The sequence below is a fragment of the Eucyclogobius newberryi genome, unplaced genomic scaffold, assembly GCF_026437365.1.
Source record: "Eucyclogobius newberryi isolate DKJ021-1_F unplaced genomic scaffold, fEucNew1.0.hap1 SCAF_21, whole genome shotgun sequence".
Taxonomy (NCBI): domain Eukaryota; kingdom Metazoa; phylum Chordata; class Actinopteri; order Gobiiformes; family Gobiidae; genus Eucyclogobius; species Eucyclogobius newberryi.
Genome location: NW_027315846.1, coordinates 20808760 through 20831029, shown reverse-complemented (window position 1 = coordinate 20831029; position 22270 = coordinate 20808760). Strand labels below are relative to the sequence as shown.

Here is a 22270-nt window from a genome sequence, read left to right as displayed (position 1 = left end):
GTATGAAATGTGCTCCACAAATAAACCTGACACGTTGATCTGCTTTGATGTTGCACTCTTCAAAGCCTCAGACACGTTTCGTTGTGTGTTATGGCAACTTGGCTGGTGCTATCATTTGGCTGGAGTCCATGTGTTGTTCAGGGGATTATACACAATTAAGTAAACCTATGGAGGCCACGTTCTCATTCCAGCTCATGTCAGAATGCATTTTTATTTATGTTGATTTGGTGCATCTTCTGTGCCGTTTTCTGTGCCAGGAGCGGGGAAAGCAGTTGTTTGCCTTGAGGACAACCACAGCCCAGATGGGACAAAACAGACATATCCAGATGGAGGTTTAAAGTTGTAGAAACCTATTTTCAAATGAACTCATCTTTACTTTGGTTAACATACTGTGAAGAATGTAAAAAAAAAATAGATCTGTCACAATAACACATTTTTTGCATTGCTATTTCAAGATGAACAATAATATTGAAACAAATTTATTCCACTGAAACATTTAACGCAGGACAATCCCAGTACAATATCTTCGAAAAACGTGAGCTTCAACAAAAACAAAGCAGAATAAAAAGCTTTAATCATTAGTTTGTGAATATAAATTGTAGTGCGGTTTTTGTTTTAACTCTTGATAAATATTGAGCCCCAAAAAATATTGTTCCAGCCATTATTAATTGAAAAATAAGTCAATGTTGTTATTATTGTGACAGGCCTATGTGACAAGAACAGTATTTGTATTATTTTACACCTTTAGATACCTATAGTTTGTGTAAAAATGACTTGTCACACTATGTACCCATATGACAATGTATTTCTAAAAAGGACAGTGTGTGAATCCATATACAAAACATGTATACTTTTATCATACAGCACACTTTCAACAAATGCATATTGTCAATAAAATGTCTATGAAAAGAAAATCTTTTTTTTTGGGCCCAAAATTGTATAAAGCAGTCTGTAAGCAGAAAAAGACAAGACTAGCAACCATATTGTTCATTTTGACTACACAAAGTAGAAAAGCTTTTGTTATAAATAATAATAATATAATCTGCCAAAATATTAGAGTAATAATATCACAGTAATCACACATGCACGATGCTCAGTCTTTGAGTTATGATCCAGATTCCACCGAGCTCCATTCAGCACAGTGAGGAATAATCCATCAGCAATTAAAAATGCTTCTCAACAGCTCAGAGGAGTCCGTCAGTTTTAAGAGGCTGGGTCATGAAGGCAAAGATCCCATCTGTCAGCAAATTGTGCAACGACAGCCCCATGGTCAGCGCGCAGTACAAGCCCACTGGTGGTTAGGAGTAGATGGACCAGTAGATGATGTTAAAGAGAATGTACGCTCCGGGGAACAGCACTCTGGAGTACTTGTCTATGGCGTGCGTGTCGATCCAAATGTTCACGTAGCTCCTGGCTTTGACCTGGCCGGTGAGCTGCGGGTCGCTCAGAGCCACCTGGGCCAACATGCGCTCCTGCCGCCCGCCGTTTTCAGGCATCCCATAATGCCCGGTGGTTTTAGGGTCCATGGAGCCGTAGCCCGTGATCCGGGGGTCGATCATGATCTCGTCCGGGTTGCCGATACCGCATGTGCATGGCAACTGCAAGGAGGGCAGAGTCAGGGTCAGCACCATGTCAGTATGTAAACGTATAAGCCTCAAACTAAAGCAGCACTTTAAGCTGAGGCAGTTTTCACACCATCAAACCAGTAGAAGGTTTTTAAATGTGTATAACTCGCCCCGAGCTCTCACAACCCCTTTAGTGAAACCCGAACACAGCCAATCAAAGCTCTACTTCCTGCTTGGCGAGACATAAAAAACAGTATTAATAGATGCAGACAGCATGCAGCGGACTCAATTTGATCAAAGTGCTGCTTTTACAACATAGTCTTTTGTGGAATAGACAAAATGTACAAAAACATAAAAGCGGGTGCGCCAGACTTTTTTAAACTCATTTGATATAATCCATAATTACAATCTTGTACCACTAAATTCTGACATATCGAACCAAAGGATTTGTTGGTATCTAATTCCAAGAAGGATTTAATAAAGTTTTAACAGCAAAAAATGAGAAGCAAATTTATTTTTTACACCAATTTCAGTCAAATCAAGTTTACTCAAATACTAACTAAGATACCAAATACTATAAACAAAATGAAGCAATACATTAAAACCTGGCTCTATCAAATTTTCTCTTTCATGTGTCCTAAATATGTGCATTTTTTTGGCTATTTTTACACAGAAAATGCCTAAAATTTATATGAAAACATTACAAAGATTCTTTCCAATTCACCTGCCGTGTCTCGCTGTCAGGTCTGAACTAAGGCTAAACAGAACTACACAACTGCAATACTAGTTCTAAACAAGAACCAATTCTTAACAAGGAAAAAAGTATGAATTAAATTGACTCTATATGAAGAAATAAAAAGTACAAAATATCTTATGTTACGTTATTTGGATGTATGGCACACATTTGCTTTCAAGAGGAAGACCAAACCCTAAACCTTTATCTTGTTGAGCTAAACCCAGATGCATCACATTCACATAACATTTCTTATCATCAGAGAGGAAACATTTAAAGCTGGTTTTATTCTGACATCTCCCTGAGGCTTCAAGTGAAATTTGGCTCCATTGCCACAGCATTTGGCACAGGAAGACAAGCTGCAGTCTCAAAATGATTCCCCGAGAACTTCTTACAGAACATGTTTTTGAAATGTGTGTCTTTTGAGAATAAACGGTAACCAATTTCCATTTATTTTCTCCTTCAAAATCGACAAAGCTTTAACTAGAACATGTCTGGTACGTAATAGGAGCAGCTAACACACATTTTGAAGTGGTCTCACCCTCTCGCGCAGCTTCCTCTCTTTCCTCTCCTGCACAGTGGAGAGGTAGTTGACCGCCGCATACTCTATGACCGACAGAAACACGAAGACGAAGCTGACCCACAGGTAGATGTCCACGGCTTTGATGTAGGACACGCGCGGCATGGAGGCGTTCACACCGGTGATGATGGTGGACATGGTCAGCACTGTGGTTATGCCTGGTGGGATGACCATATACAGTGTGGTCTGAGCAACGGATCATGGTGTAAATACAACTGTAAGTCATCTAAAGCGTCATTAGTCCACATTTTGAATTACTTTGTGCGTTATCTCTGCATAAATAAACTTGGCATGCCTATTTGTTTATCTCTTTTTTTATTTTATCTTTGTTGTGTCTGAAAGCGTTGACGTCAGGAGCCATAAAAACATTAAAATGTTGTTGAAAATAGTCCTTTTGTCTGTATAAATAGAAGCAGGGAACAATCCGATGTTGGACTGTTGATGTTGATGCGTTATACAAAGCTGTTGTTCTGTTTAATATTGTATAATATCGGGCAAGGCAAGTTTCTTTGTAGAGTACAATTTTTATAGTAATTCAAAGTGTTTTACATTACAGGATTTTTTTTTTTAAATACAAACAGATAATGATTATAAAATGTACATTAAAAGAGAAAATTGAAAATGAAATACTTTCAATCATATACACAGCTAAACTGAACTGTTTTGAGCCTTGATTTGAACATTGTCACCAGCAGGAGGCCGGTCCATGTTTAGTCCTGACTCTGGCATCAGCAGGAGGCCGGTCCATGTTTAGTCCTGACTCTGGCACCAGCAGGAGGCCGGTCCATGTTTAGTCCTGACTCTGGCACCAGCAGGAGGCCGGTCCATGTTTAGTCCTGACTCTGGCACCAGCAGGAGGCCGGTCCATGTTTAGTCCTAACTCTGGGCACCAGCAGGAGGCCGGTCCATGTTTAGTCCTGACTCTGGCACCAGCAGGAGGCCGGTCCATGTTTAGTCCTGACTCTGGCACCAGCAGGAGGCCGGTCCATGTTTAGTCCTGACTCTGGCACCAGCAGGAGGCCGGTCCATGTTTAGTCCTGACTCTGGCACCAGCAGGAGGCCGGTCCATGTTTAGTCCTGACTCTGGGCACCAGCAGGAGGCCGGTCCATGTTTAGTCCTGACTCTGGCACCAGCAGGAGGCCGGTCCATGTTTAGTCCTGACTCTGGCACCAGCAGGAGGCCGGTCCATGTTTAGTCCTGACTCTGGGCACCAGCAGGAGGCTGGCTCATGTTTAGTCGTGACTCTGGGCACCAGCAGGAGGCCGGTGAGATGACAATAACATGTCAGAGATTTACAGTAAATTAGCATTTGTGCTATGTGAACTGTCCCTGTACAAATAAAACACTATACTATACTATGCCATAGTTAGTTTTTAAAAATGTAATAGCATGAATTTAGTCCCTCATAACTGTATAAAAGTGAAGAGTTAAAACAGGCACAGTCCAAATGACGTGCGTATAGTAAAACTCCATGTGTTACCAAGAGGAACCCTGGCAGGCACAGCCCTCCGGTCGATCCAGAAGGACACCCAGGACAGCATGACCATGAGCGTGGCCGGGAAGTAGGTCTGCAGCAGGAAGAAGAAGATGTGCCGGCGCAGCGTGAAGTGGATGTAGAGGCGGTTGTACCAGCCTGGAGACACAGATCGCTGTTACACACTGAAAACACTGAAAACACTCAAGCTCCTGATACATCCTGCCTGTGAGAGACAGGAGAACGCTGCAGGACCGTCCTGTCTGTGCGGCGTGTGAGCAGCCTGCAGACGCTTGGCACAACACAATTCATTTTGGGATGAAGTGGATGCTATCGTGACTTAGAAAGCATCATTCAAAAACAAAGACTGCTCAGAGTTACAGCTCCATACCTGTGCTGCTGTAAAAAGCCAGCTTGGTGGTGGTGTGGAACTTCTGAATGAGGAACTGGGACAGAGATATTCTGTCATCCGTGTTCAGAGACTCGTTTCCTTTTTTCCAGTACAGCATAAGGTCATCGTCTGTGTACGCATCTGCAAACCAACACAACAATCACCGTATTGTTGTCATTGTATTTTGTTTCTCTGGGGTCGTCTATCCATGGGTTTCAAATGATGAGAAACTAGGACGATTGACAATTTAAAACAAACTATTATATAATTTCGGAACGGCAAAAAAGTGCTCAAAATGTTGCGTATTAAGGGAAGCTGAAACCCATGAATGAAGTGTTAAAAGAATGTCACTCACAGCTCTCGATCTCCAGTGAGCACGTTTGTGTGTCCAGGGGAAAGCGGCTCAGGTCCATGTTGCACATTGCTGTAACTGTGACTCTGCAAGCGGGAAAAGAAAAATGGGAATTGGATTGAGCAAAACAAACGGAACAACAAACCAAACACCTCAACCCTTTTGAATTGTATCATTGTCTGTGCATCAAATGTCACCCAGGCAAATTGAAACGCACCATGAAGATACGAAACGGCAATCATTTCAACTTCAAGCTCATTTGCATGTCTCAAACTAACGATTCAGAATCCAAAATTCCCAAAGTAAGTGGGGCACTCTGGCTGGAACCGGCTGGGGGATGATTTGCATTCCCTGCAGTGAGCTGATGCTTCAGAGAGATAGAGCTCCTGTTTAACGCTCGCCTTTATCTGATTCTTCAAAGCCTTTTCTGGATCGTCGCGGCCGCAGTCCACGATCTCGACACAAACCAGACACCGCATTTACACCTGCTGTTTAACTGTGCTTTTAATATAGTTTAAATCAAATTAATATGTGGTGAAATCTATCATTGTCAATTAACCCTAGTATTATTCGTTTATAACTTCACAAGGACTGAAACAAGTTAATCGATCACAACTAATCTGTTATTAAGAAGTCAACTTATTTAGTAATCAAATAATTGTTATGTGGACTATACACAGAGTCCAAAACATACTGCTTTATGACTAAGCTAGAATTAAAGTTTCTGGGTTAAGTTTTGTTAATGTCTCATATTCAGGGGCTTTTTTTTAACCAAACATCAATACATTAATTACTAGTATAATTGATTAAAGAAAATGATTAAAGAGGGTTATGAAATCAAGAACTAAACCCAAAAGGACAAAGGAAAGTGCTTTTAATGAAGGAAAAAAGTTTGGGTAAAAGTTTTAGTAAAAAATCTTATATTCACAGGCCTTTCTCAAACAACTAATCGATTAATCAAAAGAATAATCATTAGAATAATTTATTAGAAACCTGACTATAAAAAAAAAACAATCTGGTTGACAAGTTATTAAATTATCTGATTAAGTTGTGCAAAATGTTCCCAAATTCCCAATCAAATTTGCCAAACAACTCCATCTCTCCCTCCAGGAAATGTAACCGCACAAACAGACGAATGATGAGAGAGCAAAGAGCCAGACCTGAGGCTGTAGAGCACGTTCCCGTCGGGGTAAACGCGCAGCATCACGTTGTCCGTGGTGGTGTCGTGGATGAAGGAGCGCTTGGAGTGCACGAAGAACATGTCCGGCACCCAGATCTTCTTCGCCAGCCGCGAGTCGAACGTCATGCTCTGGTTGTTGGTGCTGGGGAACGACAAGCGCTCGTCCTTCCAGTAGTGACGCAGATACAGGGTCATGGTGAAGTCCTGGAGGGAGTGAGATCCAGCTTCAACTGTTAGCATTGTAGGCTTCTTAAGTGCCATATATTCTATCTAATGCACTACAGAAGAGGTTTACATGAAGAAGAACGGCAAGTAGAGGAGACAATTCTTACCATATCCACCTCTGAGATCGTGTCCAGGCTTTCAACCTGAACATCTACTCCAACAGGAATAGGAGGACCTGAAAAAGTCCACATCAGTAGTTAAAAAAATCTACATGTTACGTACAACTTAAACAAAATGACTATTGCAACTAACAAAGTGTGTCCGTCTTGAGTTTGGTCGCACAAAAAGATGATTTTTTTTTACCCAGTTGCTTCTCTTTATTCTGTTACATAATGCAGTGAATATACTATACTCTGAATCGATCTTTGTCTGACCCGTCACCTAGGACCTGTTTGCCTTGGGAGACCCTACCAGGGGCATGAAGCCCCCGACAACATAGCTCCCGGTTCAGAAGCCTCTTATGATGACTACAAGAACAAGGCAGTTTACGTCGCCCGGATCGGCGTCACCGGGGCCCCATCCTGGAGCCAGGCCTGGGATGTGTGCTCCATGGCGAGCGCCTGGTGGCCGGATCTTACCCCACGGGGCCCGGCCGGGCACAGCCCGAAAGAGCGATGTGGGGCCGCCCTCCCGTGGGCCCACCACCCGCAGGAGGATCCATAAGGGGCCGGTGCAGAGAGATCTGGGCGGCAGTCGACGGCAGGGGCCTCGACGACCAGATCTCCAGACACAGAGACTAACTCTGGGGACATGGAATGTGGAAAAGAGGGAGCTGAGCCGAAAGACAAAGCTCTCGATTTACCGGTCGGTCTACGTTCCTACCCTCACCTATGGTCATGAGCTTTGGGTAGTGACCGAAAGAACAAGATACAAGCGGTCGAAATGAGTTTCCTCCGCCGTGTGGCTGGGCGCTCCCTTAGAGATAAGGTGAGGAGCTCGGCCACACGGGGGGAGCTTGGAGTAGAGCCGCTGCTCCTCCACGTCGAGAGGAGCCAGCTGAGGTGGCTCGGGCATCTGCTCCGGATGCCTCCTGGGCGCCTCCCTCGGGAGGTGTTTCAGGCATGTCCCACCGGGAAGAGGCCCCGGAGAAGACCCAGGACACGCTGGAGAGACTATGTCTCTCGGCTGGCCTGGGAACGCCTCGGGATCCCCCCGGAGGAGTTAGAGGAAGTGTCTGGGGAGGAGGAAGTCTGGGAGTCCCTGCTCAGACTGCTGCCCCCGCGACCCGGCCCCGGATAAAGCGGCAGGAGATGGATGGATGGATATACTATATTCTTCTTATTAGGTTCATGGTGTAAACAATAGACTGATATTTTCTATTTAGACATGACAATTTTAGCATGAAATGGGGATGAGAGAGAATGACACACAGCAACTGATCACAGTCTGGATCTGCTAAAGCTCAAAATCTTGTGGTATTTGCTCAAATGAGTATCTAGTTACGATATGAGTTTTAGTATGGAGTAGTATCAGATTTGCCTGCAGTATTCCACAGTACGGCATTAAATGTCTTATAATACAAGACAAGTACGGGGCCTTTCAGTTTGGGATGCATATTCTAACTGTACGAGGGTTTAACTGTCTGTCACGATGCAAACATTTCAGCTCAATTTTGATACTTGATTCTTATTTCATTGCCACAATGACGATTAAAAAGGCTCGTTTGTAGTACAAGGTTTCAAACAACAGACTGACATTTTCAACACAAAATAATAAAACTTTCTTAATTATTAAACATTGTGGTTTTTACTCAAAATCAATCCAAAACAAGAAAGTTCAGGAAAATTAAACATTTGTCCAGTTTTTTGTTTTGTTTTAACTTAAAATTAATGTTTAGTTCAATTTGTTTTCAGTACTTTTGACAACCCTAAAATAGACTGGGGAATATATTGAAATTCTGATAATATCGTGAATGTTGTTCTGAAGATATGCAACATTTGTATGTGAAGAATATTGTTTATAGTCAAAATGCTACGAAAAGAGCTGATAAAAACTAAAATTGAAAAAAGTAACGGGTATATGGCAATATTTCTGAACTTTTGTGATATTTCTTAACACATTTCGCAATTTTCTCAGAATTAAACCTCATCTAATATGTTTAAAGACACATTTCTGTTGGATTCACATATCAACAACAAAAATCACCCACCCCTAAAGTACTAGTTGCTTTTTAACACAGGCAGTAGCATATTAGATTTGTTTTTAAATACAAAACATGATTTACTAAACAGTTTAAAGCAGAATTAAGTTGTTTTAAACCGCAATCAAAGTATTCTCTGAGGTCCGGCCAATCAGAGCAAGCGATGCGGTGTCGTTATGTGCGTCTGTGCATGAGATCCTGGTCTGGGCCTTTTGGGACTTGAACTGTTCCCCTAAAAATCCTACAAATTACAATTACACAGCTAGAATTATTGTTTATACTCAACAAATGGATTTTTAAAAACTGCTCAAAAAAGTACAAAATCTACTCAATGACGGCAACATGAGTTTATGCAGTTACTTTCCACCTCTGCAATCAGGTCGCGGTAATGATTCGCTGTGGATGAAACACAGACTAAATGTCCAAATGAGACCTTGTGAAAATGGATTCAGCCCCGGGGTCGCTCGGGTCATTCCAACAACAGATTGTGGTGTGATTAAAAAACACACACACACAAAAAACTGTCTGACTCTGACAAAAAATCGTGTTGTTTCTCTTGCACGCTAAAGCAAACAGCAGCACGCTCATATCGACTATAGCTGTTTATAAGGTTTATAAGCAAATGGAAAAATGGATGAAAAATATCTTTGTATCGTTCCATTTTGTTGTTATTTTTTTCTCTAAATAGTAAGCCTGCCTTCATCTGGACATAATCCCATAGTAAAAAAAAAGGACATCAAATCCTTTTCATATACAGGGAGACAAATGGCATGCATTAACACAGAAAGAAAGAGAATATAACAAGTGTGTCCGGAACAGCTGCATGGGCATCTCATTAGGACCGGGAGCTTAGTCTTAGGGAGCAGCCAGTGACGTCTTATCCCCCTGGCTGGACTGCATGACCTATAATCACATATTCTGAGCATCGTGCGCGTTACACACACTTCACACGTGCGGTTTACCTCCAAACGCTGGTCTCATGGTGAAGTCGTGGTCGTCTATTCTCAGGAGCTGCTCGGATTTAGTCATGGGGGATTTGGTCATGTCCGGACTGCGTTTGTGGATAGGACTGAAAGCATATGTAGTACGCTTAAAGCAAAATATCAGAACAAATTAAATTAAAGTCAAATGAAATACTGACCCTCCGGTTTTGTGGCCTCCACCTTCATCCATACGAGCTTCTCTGCGTGACCTTGAAATGAACAAAAGTGACAAAAAGGTTTTAAAATATGTAGACTGATTTGAGAAAGAGAGCGCTAGTGGTGTTACTGGGGCCCCAGCCTGGAGCCCTTGGGGTGTCCTTTGGGGGGGTGCTCTGGGAGTATGGGGTCCGGGCCCTTTTCTCGGGCCGTCCAGTCCCTGTATGACCGGAGCAGGAGCTGTGTTCACATCGCCGGCAGTAAGTCAGACCTGTTCCCAGAGCGTGTTGGACTCGCCAGGGCTGCACTTTGTCACCAGTTGTTTTTATGAGCAGAATTTCATGGGGTCAGAGGTCAGCGGTCAGAGGGTGTCTGGTTTGGGGACCACAGGATCTCATCTCTGCTGTTTGCAGACATTGATGTCCTGATGGCTCCATCAAACCCAGACCTGCACTAGGACGGTCTTCAGCCAAGTGTGAAGCGGCTGGGATGAGAATCAGCACCTCTAAATCAGAGGCCATGGTTCTCGACCGGAAAAAGGTGGCTTGCCCTCTTCAGGTGGGTGGGGAGTCCTTGCCACAAGAGGAGGAGTTTAAGAAGCTTGTTCACGGGTGAATCGAAAGGTAAAGCTCTCAATTTACCAATCTACGTTCTTTCCCTCACCTATGGTCATAAGCTTTGGCTAATGACCGAAAGGACAAGATCGTGGATACAAGGGGTCAAAATGAGTTTCCTCCACCGGGTGGCAGGGCGCTCTCTTAGAGATAGGGTGAGGAGTTCAGTCACACAGGAGGAGCTCAGAGTAGAGCTGCTACTCCTCCACGTGGAAAGGAGCCAGCAGAGGTGGCTCAGGCATCTGTTCCGGATGCCTCCTGGACGCCTCACTGGACACGCCGGGGGAACTATGTCCCGGCTGGCCTGGGAACGCTCCTCCAGGAGCTGGAGGTAGTGTCTGGGGTGAGGGAAGTCTGGGAGTCCCCGCTGCCCCCGTGACCCCCGGATAAGTGGATGGAGATGAATGATTCAGACCAATTCACTGCCTATTAAATACATTGTGGGAAACAACGTAAAACATCTATGTTTTGATTGTTGTCGTAGTGACATCACTGACCCATGTGGGAAACTCCACACATGCTGCTGATGACCACTGTGTGTGTGTGTGTGTGTGTGTGTGTGACACACAGAATGCACGAAGAAAAGAGCTTGTTGCAGTCACAATTAGTGCCAGTTAAAAAAAAAAAAACATATTTTAGAAAAGAGCTGACGCATACGGATATCTCAGCTGCTTATTTAGGCCACATGCAGGAAAAGAGATGAATTCCCAAAATCCGAAAATGGATTAATAGAGTACAGCATGCTGTGGTTGATAGAACAAATCCCTGACATGCATTTATGAAATATGAGTGAGAGAGCACAGAGGCAAGAAGGCAGAGGGTGAGGGCTGAAGGGTGCTGCTCGTGCTGCTGGGTGCTGCTCGTGCTGCTGGGTGCTGCTCGTGCTGCTGGGTGCTGATGGCCACTGGGTCATCTGGATCTCTACAGCATCTGATTCCTAATCCTCTTGGCAGAAATGTCACTCCAATCCTTTCTCTCTTTCTCTCTCTCCTGCACTTTCCCTCACTCAGGCTTTTTCTCTTACTCCCTCTCTCTCTCTCTCTCTCTCTTACTCTCTCCCCCTCTCTTACTCTCTCTCTCTCCCCCTCTCTTACTCTCTCCCCCTCTCTTACTCTCTCTCTCTCCCTCTCTCCCCCTCTCTTACTCTCTCTCTCTCTCTCTCCCCCTTTCTTACTCCCTCTCTCTCTCTCTCTCCCTCTCTCTCTCTCTCTCTCTCTCTCTCCCTCTTACTCTCTCTCTCTCTCTCTCCCGCTCTCTTACTCTCTCTCTCCCTCTCTTACTCTCTCTCTCTCTCCCTCTCTTACTCTCTCTCTCTCCCCCTCTCTTACTCTCTCTCTCCCTCTCTCTCTCTCCCTCTCTTACTCTCTCTCTCTCTCTCTCTCTCTCACCCTCTCTCTCTCTTTCTCTCTCCACATATTAGAGATAATAGGATGCATTTTGTAAAGGTCAACCTGGAGATTTGTGCCTGCTAGATATTTAGCTTCTATTCACACTGTAACCTTGATACGTTTAAGGATAAGTTTATTTGTGCATTCTTCAATCAAAGGCCCTTTGTTTTGATGTGAAAATGCCCAAAACTGGAGCTGGACTGACATGGTTCTTTCATGGACAAATGTTGGCAATGGAAGTAAATAGATGCCATGAAAAGAAGTATTTAGAAAACGAATTTGGAAAATGTGTCGCCTGGTACTCTTACTCATTCACGTGGTATTCTGAATACAGTTACTAAAATCTAAAAAATATATTGTGTTTCTTGATTGCACGATAAGGCCGTAGCTATTCTATTACTTGGTTTATGGATTTTTAAATGAAATATATTGAACAGGCGGGCGAAATATAAATATAAATATTATTTCAATTTCAAAAGATTTTTTCTTCTGGGTTTGCCCAAAACGGACCACGGGAGGAGAGGGGGGGAGACGTGCCGCGCAGGAGCGTGTAACAGTAGATTTAGCGTGTTTTACACTCAGAACTCACACTTCTAGGTGTACAGCCTTAGTCACGGCAAAACGCGCTGGAGAAAATGTGGTAAACGGGTTTAAAATGTGTATTTGCGATATAAAGGCGGAGGAAACGGGCGCGCGCGCTCTCTCGCCGGGACTGCGCAGGGACGGAGCTGCTCCATCACGCTTCATGCGCTCTTATCTTTCGACTAAATACCGCTTTTTTATATTTCATTTAATGCTATTTTGCGTTGTCGGCGGGACTTTATAAAAAAAAAAGTATAATAATTAATTTTATTTATATTGTATAAATCAATCATCTAAGTGCGGCGGATCCGTAAACCAAGTAATACAATAACCGCGGCCAAAACGCCATTTGTAAAAAAATAAATAAATAAAGGGTTAGGGTTATGATGGGTGACAGGAGGAGGTGATGACAAATAAGAGGAGGTGATGACCAATGACAAAGGAGGTGATGATCAATGAGAGGAGGTGAAGATCAATGAGAGAGGTGATGATCAATGACAGATCATTGACAGAGGAGGTGATACTCAATGAGAGAGGAGGTGATGACCAATGAGAGGAGGTGATGATCAATGAGAGAGGAGGTGATTACCAATGACAGAGGAGGTGATGATCAATGAGAGAGGAGGTGATGATCAATGACAGAGGAGATGATGACCAATGACAGAGGAGGTGATGATCAATGACAGAGGAGATGATGATCAATGACAGAGGAGATGATGATCAATGAGAGCGGAGGTGATCAATGAGAGAGGAGGTGATCAATGACAGAGGAGGTGATGACCAATGACAGAGGAGGTGATGATCAATGAGAGAGGAGGTGATGATCAATGAGAGAGGAGGTGATGATCAATGACAGAGGAGGTGATGATCAATGAGAAGAGGTGATGATCAATGAGAGAGGAGGTGATGGTCAGTGAGAGGAGGTGATGATCAATGACAGACGAGATGATGATCAATGACAGAGGAAGTGATGATCAATGAGAGAGGAGGTGATGATCAATGAGAGAAAAGGTGATGATCAATGACAGAGGAGGTGATGATCAATGAGAGAGGAGGTGATTACCAATGACAGAGGAGGTGATGACCAATGACAGAGGAGGTGATGACCAATGGCAGAGAAGGTGATGACCAATGACAGAGGAGGTGATGACCAATGACAGAGGAGGTGATGATCAATGAGAGAGGAGGTGATGATCAATGACAGAGGAGGTGATGACCAATGACAGAGGAGGTGATGATCAATGAGAGAGGAGGTGATGATCAATGACAGAGGAGGTGATGACCAATGAGAGAGGAGGTGATGACCAATGACAGAGGAGGTGATGATCAATGACAGACGAGATGATGATCAATGACAGAGGAAGTGATGATCAATGAGAGAGGAGGTGATGATCAATGAGAGAAAAGGTGATGATCAATGACGGAGGAGGTGATGACCAATGACAGAGGAGGTGATGATCAATGAGAGAGGAGGTGATGATCAATGAGAGAGGAGGTGATGGTCAATGACAGAGGAGGTGATGACCAATGACAGAGGAGGTGATGATCATGGCCTGAGCAGGCCATGTAGTCCCGGAGGTGACGCTTGTGTAGCTCCATGACAAACGGTGAAACAAACATAAAGCAGGTTTAGTCCTGCACAATATGATGCAGCTCAGTGTGAACATAGAAGACAGTCTCTTATGTTTCCCATGTGTCTGACGCTCCCTTTGCCTTGCATAAATAACAGCTGTTGCGGCATGAGCAGTAATATGTTTTGTTGAGTATCAAAGGGCAGTGGGATTATGTTTGGACGGGGCATGCTCAAAAGCAAATCAGTCAAGGCTGATACAGCCTCATTACTTAGCATCGCCAGGAAAACCTTATCAGCGCCGCCACAGATTCACCCACACTCTCTGCACTTGTGCTCAAGGCAAATCAAGGGCTCTTCTTAATAGGCAGTTTTGTCTTCTTCATAAACTCCTATAACCACATCTCATAATAGGGGACAATATCCATACTTGCATGCACACTAGTTGTCACACTAGAGTTGTTGTAAGATAAAACTAATCTCAGTTTATCTACAATAGGAGTTCAATAAAAGGAGGTTATAGAACAGCCTACAATGGAAGCATGGCCAGATTTGAATACTACTTTCAGTACAACCATAAGCGGTTGTTCATGTATCCAGGTCTTGTACTTATTTGTATTTATTTACTTTCAAAACATTTACCAGCAGTTCATATCACATACTTTTCTGACAGTTTTGTAAAAGGGAACTCCTCCATAGTTAAAGGGGCCCCGGACATAGGAATAAAATAAAATACATTAAACTAATACAATTTACAAATACATTGTGCAAAATATTACATTCTTTTGGGTTTACGATGGAATATAATGTAGTGACAATTCCTGTTTACAGTTTATTGAAATATGGTTAGAGATAAAGATTGTTTTATCGTGCTGTCCATTTCATTCCAAATATCTGGACCTTTATACTAAACTGGTACCTTCATGTTTTTGAGAGCCTCTGGCCTCTCTTTACAACTCTTGAGCAACTGTAAATTATTTATACAGTGTTTCCCGTGTCGTGAGTTTGAATTCTGGCTCCGACAATTTACTGTATGTCCTCCCTTATCGCTCATCCCCATTTCATGCTAAGCTGTCCTGTTTAATAAAGCCTGCGGTTGAGTATTTCTAGAACTGGGCAGAAGTATAATGTGACTATATGCAACTACACATGCAGTGATAGAAAGACGTTCTGAAAATATTGTATTATTTATATTATTATTTTCTAATCCATGCTTTTTTGTAAATTTGCTGAAATACTCTTAGATCTTTGGTGCATTGACTTGTAAAACCCTTTCCAATTAGTTTCTATATTATGTAAATCAGTGATGCATAAAGGCAGCAATTAGCCTAAATAATGACCTAAAATGACTTCGACCGCTGCCGGTGTCTAAATGGCTTTTGATTGGCCCGTGGCGGTTGTGGGCCAGCGGAACACAACATGGGGAAGTAGAACAGAAATAGATGTGAGGATTTAGGTCTCCCTCTCTCTCCAATCTGGCGTCTGAACGAAATGTGCGTAGTCCTCACCCCCCCACAGGTCGACACACGGAACATGGGACTAAACTGTGTAATACAAGCAGCGCCGGCTTTGACCTGCTCTGCCCGATCCTGACCTAGACTCAAGATATGACTGTTCTAGGGCCAAAGGCCACACAGTATTAAACCAGCGTAGATTTAATTTTTAGATTAGAAGAAAATGCTACAGTATAAAGTTTGGCTGCTGGACTGCACTCTAAATTTTGATTTTGGATCATTATCACAAATTATTCTTCAACTTTTGAATGGGAAAAAGTAAAAATATATCAAAAATATACTTTTGCCGTTTGATATTTCTATATTTTATATTAACATCACATCTATTAATGTTGTTTACTGCTTATGAATGTTTTTGGCTCATGTCTTCTTTAGTCAAATCATTTTATCCATTGTTATTGTTCAGCTTGGTGTTTGTAGTTGAAGTAATGTTGAACACGTGATTATGATTTATCATTCATTCATTATCTTCCATTCATCTTCCTAATAGGGGGAAACATGAAGAGGGGAAATAAAACCTTCTTTTGGAACAACTGGGTTTTAGGATCTACTGTATGTGGGCAGTGACAAGTTAGACATATAAACATTCACTGATAGTATAAAGTATATTAAGATATTTTAACAAGAACTTATTGTAGAATTGTAGCCTAAGCATCATTCAATAATAAATCCAAACAAACCAGTTGAAATGTCACTTGATTTTAGAGATAAAATAACCTTGACATTTTAAAAATGAGTCAACTATGTAATATGACTTAATGTTTTTGGCAATAAAAATCTCTTTCTAACTAAATTATATATTACCTGCTTTGCTTATAGTACTCCAGTTTGTGACCCCTGACCTGGGTCATCTTCCCTGTGGCCCCAGAGAGGTACCAAACACACAGCAGCGCCAGCACAGCATCCACCTGCATTGTTCTCTGGAGGACGAGCCTCTCCCAATGGTCAAAAATCACTCCCCTCCAAAATCCAGAGCGCTCCGGTGTCCTCACACATTCCCCTGTTCCCCTCCGCGTGAGCCTGCAAGAGTGGAGACAAACAGCAGTAGTACAGAGGCGCCTGGCAGCTCCACTGGCACTGTTCTACATGGCCTGAGTGGAAAACATCCTACGGTGCTTAATCTGCGCAGTGGGAAAAGCAATTTTGACTAAAGCCATAAATCCTTGAGCGTCAGATGGTCCAGATTTGATCCCTTGCAGCGGCGGATGTGGCTGCCTCTGAGCTCTGCCCGTGCACATGTACTTCTGCTGTGTGTGATGTGCTCCACTCTACTCTGCACCCACCCAGAAGCAGCCGTCCTCACCCATCCTCACCGTGATGCAGCATTTGTAAGGTCAGCGCGTTGGAGAAGCTGAAAGGATGCTCTGTGAATCTGCTTTGAGGCTGTCACATGTGACAAGAGGGAAATGAGGAGTTATTCTGCCAAAACTGACAACACGGCCCTCGCTCCCACACACAGGGTTTAATGTTTGCTGTATGTGGAGTGCTTTTCTGTGAATTATAACACACGGAACAAGGGAATAAACTGTGTGCCTGGCCCAATGCTGACCTAAACCCAAGATATGACAGTACAGAATATGTTTTTTCAAAAAGAGAAATGTCTGTCCTGTAGCTCACAATGTCCCACAATAACACAAATAATACATTTTAATTATAGCATATAAATAAAGCTTTCTGTGTGCACTGTCAATTTCTGTATTAATTAGAAGATATCATTAATATTGTAATTTTCTCATAAATATACTCCTGTGAGGGGATTTCTTTGCCTTGAGTTTAGACAAACAATCTACACAGAAAATAGCCATGAAAGGTACTTCAAGATTATCCAGTATTTATTATCATGCCACAATATAAAGTTTTGCACCAGAACCAATGCTGCTTGTCTTCACAGTAATTGACTGATAAAGAGGAAATGGGAATTAATAATTACTTTTGAGATTGTGAATTTATTCCTCCAATCTGATGGCTGGGGACTCGGACTACCAGCCCAGGAGCTCCACAGGGCTGTGTACTTTCTCCTCTGGTCTTCTCCCTGTACACAAACTGTTGCACCTCCAGCTATGACTCCGTAAACTGATCCAGTTTGCGTACAAATTTAAATAGTTTTCTTTTAATGCTCGCCCCTTTTTATTTTATATACGTTGTTTTATTATTGTTCATTGTTTTGTGTTGCACCGAATCACCAAAGCAAGTTCCTATGTTTGTGAATTTTGTTCAATGGCAATGGCAATAAACCTTGTCTGATTCTGATCCAGATTATTGGTCAATATCAATTTCATACTAAAGTCGGCTACTTAAACATTCCATTATATATATATATATATATATATATATATATATATATATATATATATATATGTGTGTGTTTAAATGGCACTATACTACAAGGGGAAACGTAGAATAATGATATGTTTTTCGGCATGTTAAGCCATCGTCAGTCAAATAACTGTGTTGTTATTTGCTCTGAACAGACCAACATAGCTCAGCTTAGTCTGCTGATGTCACAGCTGCACGTGTTGGCCCTCTTATTTTGGGCTAGATTTGGATTATAAGGCCATAAATTTAGGTTAGCTCAGTGACACAAATTTTAAGTCAGAAATACGTAAGCAATGTCTGGTGTGTGTTTCTTTTTTTCTTATTTCTATTGCTTTAAAATACAATTAAAGTTGCACTATGCAACTTGAGTGCAGGGTCTCCCATCTGTTCTGCATGGAGTGTTCCACAGCATGGCATTACATTGTTTGTATCTTGCATTTATTTATTGCAAAAAACATGTCTCCTAACACCATGGAGATAGTTCAGTGCCATGCTGTGGAACATTTCCAGCTCCATACAGACAGCAATAAATGGTTATGGGACAACAACAAAATTCTTACCATAATCTTACCTTGTTTGGCTTATTTAAAAGCCTTTTAGGTCACAACGGAGGGACATTTCAACATGTGATGCAACTCAACATCCCTCATGACAGAAAGCACCCACTGATTGTTCAAAGAAATGCGCGCAGCAGCTCCTCAGGGACGGGCTTGCCAGTGCCACCCTAAATGCCATAAATACACAAATCAATAAAACATAATGCTCCAATTTCACAGGCTAACTGGTTACTTGTTTGGATTACCGGAGGGTGCTATTTTCCCTAACAACTCATACAAGAAATAGTCTATATGTTTTGACTGTGTTAGGTAGGATAGCACCTGTGGTCAATATTCATCATAGTTTTACTTCTATTCAGCTGTAGTTTGTGAATAAATTTGGAAAATGAATAGTTTTAAATTATAGGAAGTAGTGCTGAGATCTAAAACAGAATCCCTCTACCTATGTGATTCTGTGTGTGAGAAATGTGATTCATATTCCCTGTGAAAAGATAAAGCCCAGTCCCACTGAAACTAGTCTGAAACTTGCTGTGCTAAATGTCAGATCCTTATGTAACAAATCTCTCTTAATTAATAATTTTATTTCTTCTTATAATCTTGATTTTATGTTTTTAACTGAAACATGGCTTGACAAAAACACAGGAAATGTAGTTCTGATAGAATCTGCTCCACCCAACTTTAAGTTTGAATCTGAAACACGAGAAAACAAAAAAGGGGGTGGAGTCTGTGCTGTCTTTAGAGATGAAATAATTACCCGCAGGTTGTCTTTTGGGGTGTTTTCATCATTTGAGTATGTATCCTTTAAAATGGAGCTAAAACGGTCTCCATCCATTCTCTTCATTGTTTTATACAAGCCTCCCCAGCACTGCCAAAGTTTTATTGATGATTTTACTGAGATGCTCTCAGTCATATGCACAGACTTTGATGGTTTGGTCATTACAGGTGATTTCAACGTGCATGTTGATAATGTTTGTGACAGAAACGCTAAAGAGCTTGATGCTGTCCTTGAAACCTTCAGTCTTACTCAGCATGTGAGAGGCCCCACCCACAGCAAAGGACACACTCTAGATCTCATAATTACAAAGGGGGTAAATATTTCAAATGTTAATGTGATCGATGTTGCTCTGTCTGATCATTTCTGTGTCTTCTTTGACCTGTCTGTTTCTCCCAAACCTCCGGTTGGTCCTGCAGTTGTTCAGAGGAGACACATAAGTGATGGCACAGGTGCACTGTTTATGGAAATGATAAACTTTGAAAATGTCTCATGTTCTAATGTAAATGATTTGTTGAACTCTGTTACATCTAGTGTTTTGAATGTTCTGGACACCATCGCCCCTATAAAGGCTAAAATGGTTAAAAATAAGCAGAAGGCGCCGTGGAGAAATGATGATTCGGTCAGGGCACAGAAAAGGGAGTGCCGCAGGGCCGAACGGAAATGGCGCAAGTCAAAGCTCCAGGTTCAAAAAGAGATTTACAAAGAAAAGCTGAACATGTACAACCTAATCTTATGTAGAACTAGGGAAAGATATTTTTCTGAAATAATTGGAAGCTGCAGTAACAACTCGCGTGTCCTGTTTGCCACAGTAAACAGATTAACAAACCCTCCAGCTCAGCTGCCGTTAGAACTCATTTCCACATCCAAGTGTAATGAGTTTGCATTATTCTTTAATGACAAAGTTCAGGGCATTAAAAATGCTATAAATCCCACAATGCAAAAAATTACCCTAAAACCACCAAGACACTTAGAGCTAACTCACTTTGCACCAGTAACTGACAAAACTGTCCATGAGATCATCACCAGTGAGTTCATCTACATGCTGCCTCGATGTGTTACCCACCAGATTTCTAAAGTCTGTGCTGAACAGTTTGTTAGCACCATTCACTCACATAGTTAACATGTCGCTTCAATCTGGAACATTCCCAATGTCTTTGAAAACTGCGGTCATAAAGCCTCTCCTAAAGAAGAGCAGTCTTGATGCCGCAGTACTGAGTCATTACCGGCCCATCTCTAATCTGCCATTTTTGGGCAAAGTCCTTGAAAAGGTTGTTTACCAACAGCTCACAGATTTCCTCTTAATAAACAACTCATTTGATGTTTTTCAGTCAGGTTTTAGACCTCATCACAGCACTGAGACTGCTCTTGTCAAGGTGACAAATGACATCCGCCTGAACACTGACACGGGCAAAGCCTCAGTCTTAATTCTGTTAGATCTGAGTGCTGCTTTTGACACTGTCGATCATGGGATCCTCTTACAGAGACTAGAGGACTGGGTGGGCATCACTGGCACTGCCCTAAACTGGTTAAGGTCCTATCTGGAAGACAGGAAGTACTTTGTTGAAATTGGTAGCTGTGTCTCAGACCACATGACCCTGACCTGTGGAGTGCCCCAAGGGTCAGTCCTGGGTCCCCTTCTGTTCAACCTCTACATGCTGCCGTTAGGTCAGTTGATACGCAGTGAAAATGTGTCCTATCACAATTATGCAGACGACACTCAGATCTATGTTTCACTATCGGCAGGTGACTATGGACCAGTAGATTCACTCTGTCACTGCATCCAACAGATCAGTTTGTGGATGCAAAACAACTTTCTCCAGCTGAACTCAGACAAGACTGAAATAATCGTTTTTGGCCCACAGAAACAAAGAGAAAGTGTTAGCGGTCACCTCCAGAGTCTCGCTCTAAAACCTACAAACCAAGTTAGAAATCTGGGGGTAATAATGGACTCAGACTTGAACTTTAATAGCCACGTCAAATCAATAACATCAGCAGCTTTTTACCATCTAAAAAACATTGCCAAAATCAAAAATATAGTGTCAAAACCAGATTTAGAGAGACTTATCCATGCGTTTGTCTCCAGTAGATTAGACTACTGTAACGGCCTGCTCACTGGCCTCTCCAAACGAGCTGTAAAACAGCTGCAGTACATCCAGAACGCTGCTGCTCGGGTCCTGACTAGAACCAGGAAGTACCATCACATTAGTCCTGTTCTCAGGTCTCTGCACTGGCTCCCTGTGGCTCAGAGAATAGACTTTAAAGCAGCTCTGCTTGTGTACAAGTCTCTCCATGGCCTAGCACCAAAGTACGTCTTGGATATGTTAGTGCCATATGAACCATCTCGGACTCTGAGGACCTCAGGGACCGGCCTCTTGCTGGTGCCCAGAGTCAGGACAAAACATGGGGAATCTGCGTTTCAGTTTTATGCAGCTAAAATCTGGAACAGTCTTCCTGAAGATGTGAGACAGGCTTCAACTCTGACAATGTTCAAATCTAAGCTAAAAACAGTTTTGTTTAGCTGCGCATATGACTGAAAGGATTTTTTCTTTGCACTCTTCTCTTTTGTTTGTGATTTTATTAGTTTAGAAAATCAGTTGGAATTTAGTTAATTTTATTGTATTTCTGTTTCTGTAATTTCTTTGTGATTTGAATGCATTTTTCCTGCTGTGAAGCACTTTGAATTGCCTTGTGTATGAAATGTGCTCTACAAATAAACTTGCCTTGCCTTGCCTTGCCTATGTCATCAATATGTGACGTGCCATTGAAAACAGAGACAATAACACTCAACTTTTCTGACAGTTTAAACAATCAGTCATAAAAATGTCAGTCTGGGTACTAGGTAACCGTTGTGGAATTACCTGTCTATTAAGTCATATTTGCTGCCCATGTCCAACCAGGAAGAACAACTATAAACTTTACAAAAATGGTCAAACAGGGGAAAAATGTTAAGTAAAATCTGAAATGTAATTGTGTTGTACGTTTTTAGTGAAATGCATAGTCCAACCTGTCAAATAGACTTTAATATTGTCACTCCAGCCTTTATTTGCAACTAATAACAACTGCTATTTAATTCATTTGTAATAAAAAGTGCATCTGGGCTCACTATACACAGGAATGGGAGCTTATAAACAAGTAGCTTGGTTGGCAATATAAATGACATCTAACTATTGACAA

The 22270-nt window shown here is 42.1% G+C and overlaps 1 protein-coding gene across 1 annotated transcript; it reads right to left on the bottom strand.

The window, feature by feature from the left end:
- Window positions 1-787: 787 nt before the first annotated feature.
- LOC140370163 (gamma-aminobutyric acid receptor subunit rho-1-like) lies at window positions 788-16701 on the bottom strand. The gene is made up of 10 exons (XM_072457184.1): window positions 16253-16701; window positions 9783-9833; window positions 9604-9710; window positions 6609-6676; window positions 6257-6480; window positions 5100-5182; window positions 4745-4885; window positions 4360-4512; window positions 2840-3036; window positions 788-1598 (listed from the first exon to the last, which is right to left on the bottom strand). Exons 1-10 carry the CDS (start codon window positions 16360-16362, stop codon window positions 1299-1301), a joined length of 1434 nt encoding a protein of 477 aa, XP_072313285.1. The 5' UTR covers window positions 16363-16701; the 3' UTR covers window positions 788-1298.
- Between the last annotated feature and the right edge of the window lie 5569 nt (window positions 16702-22270).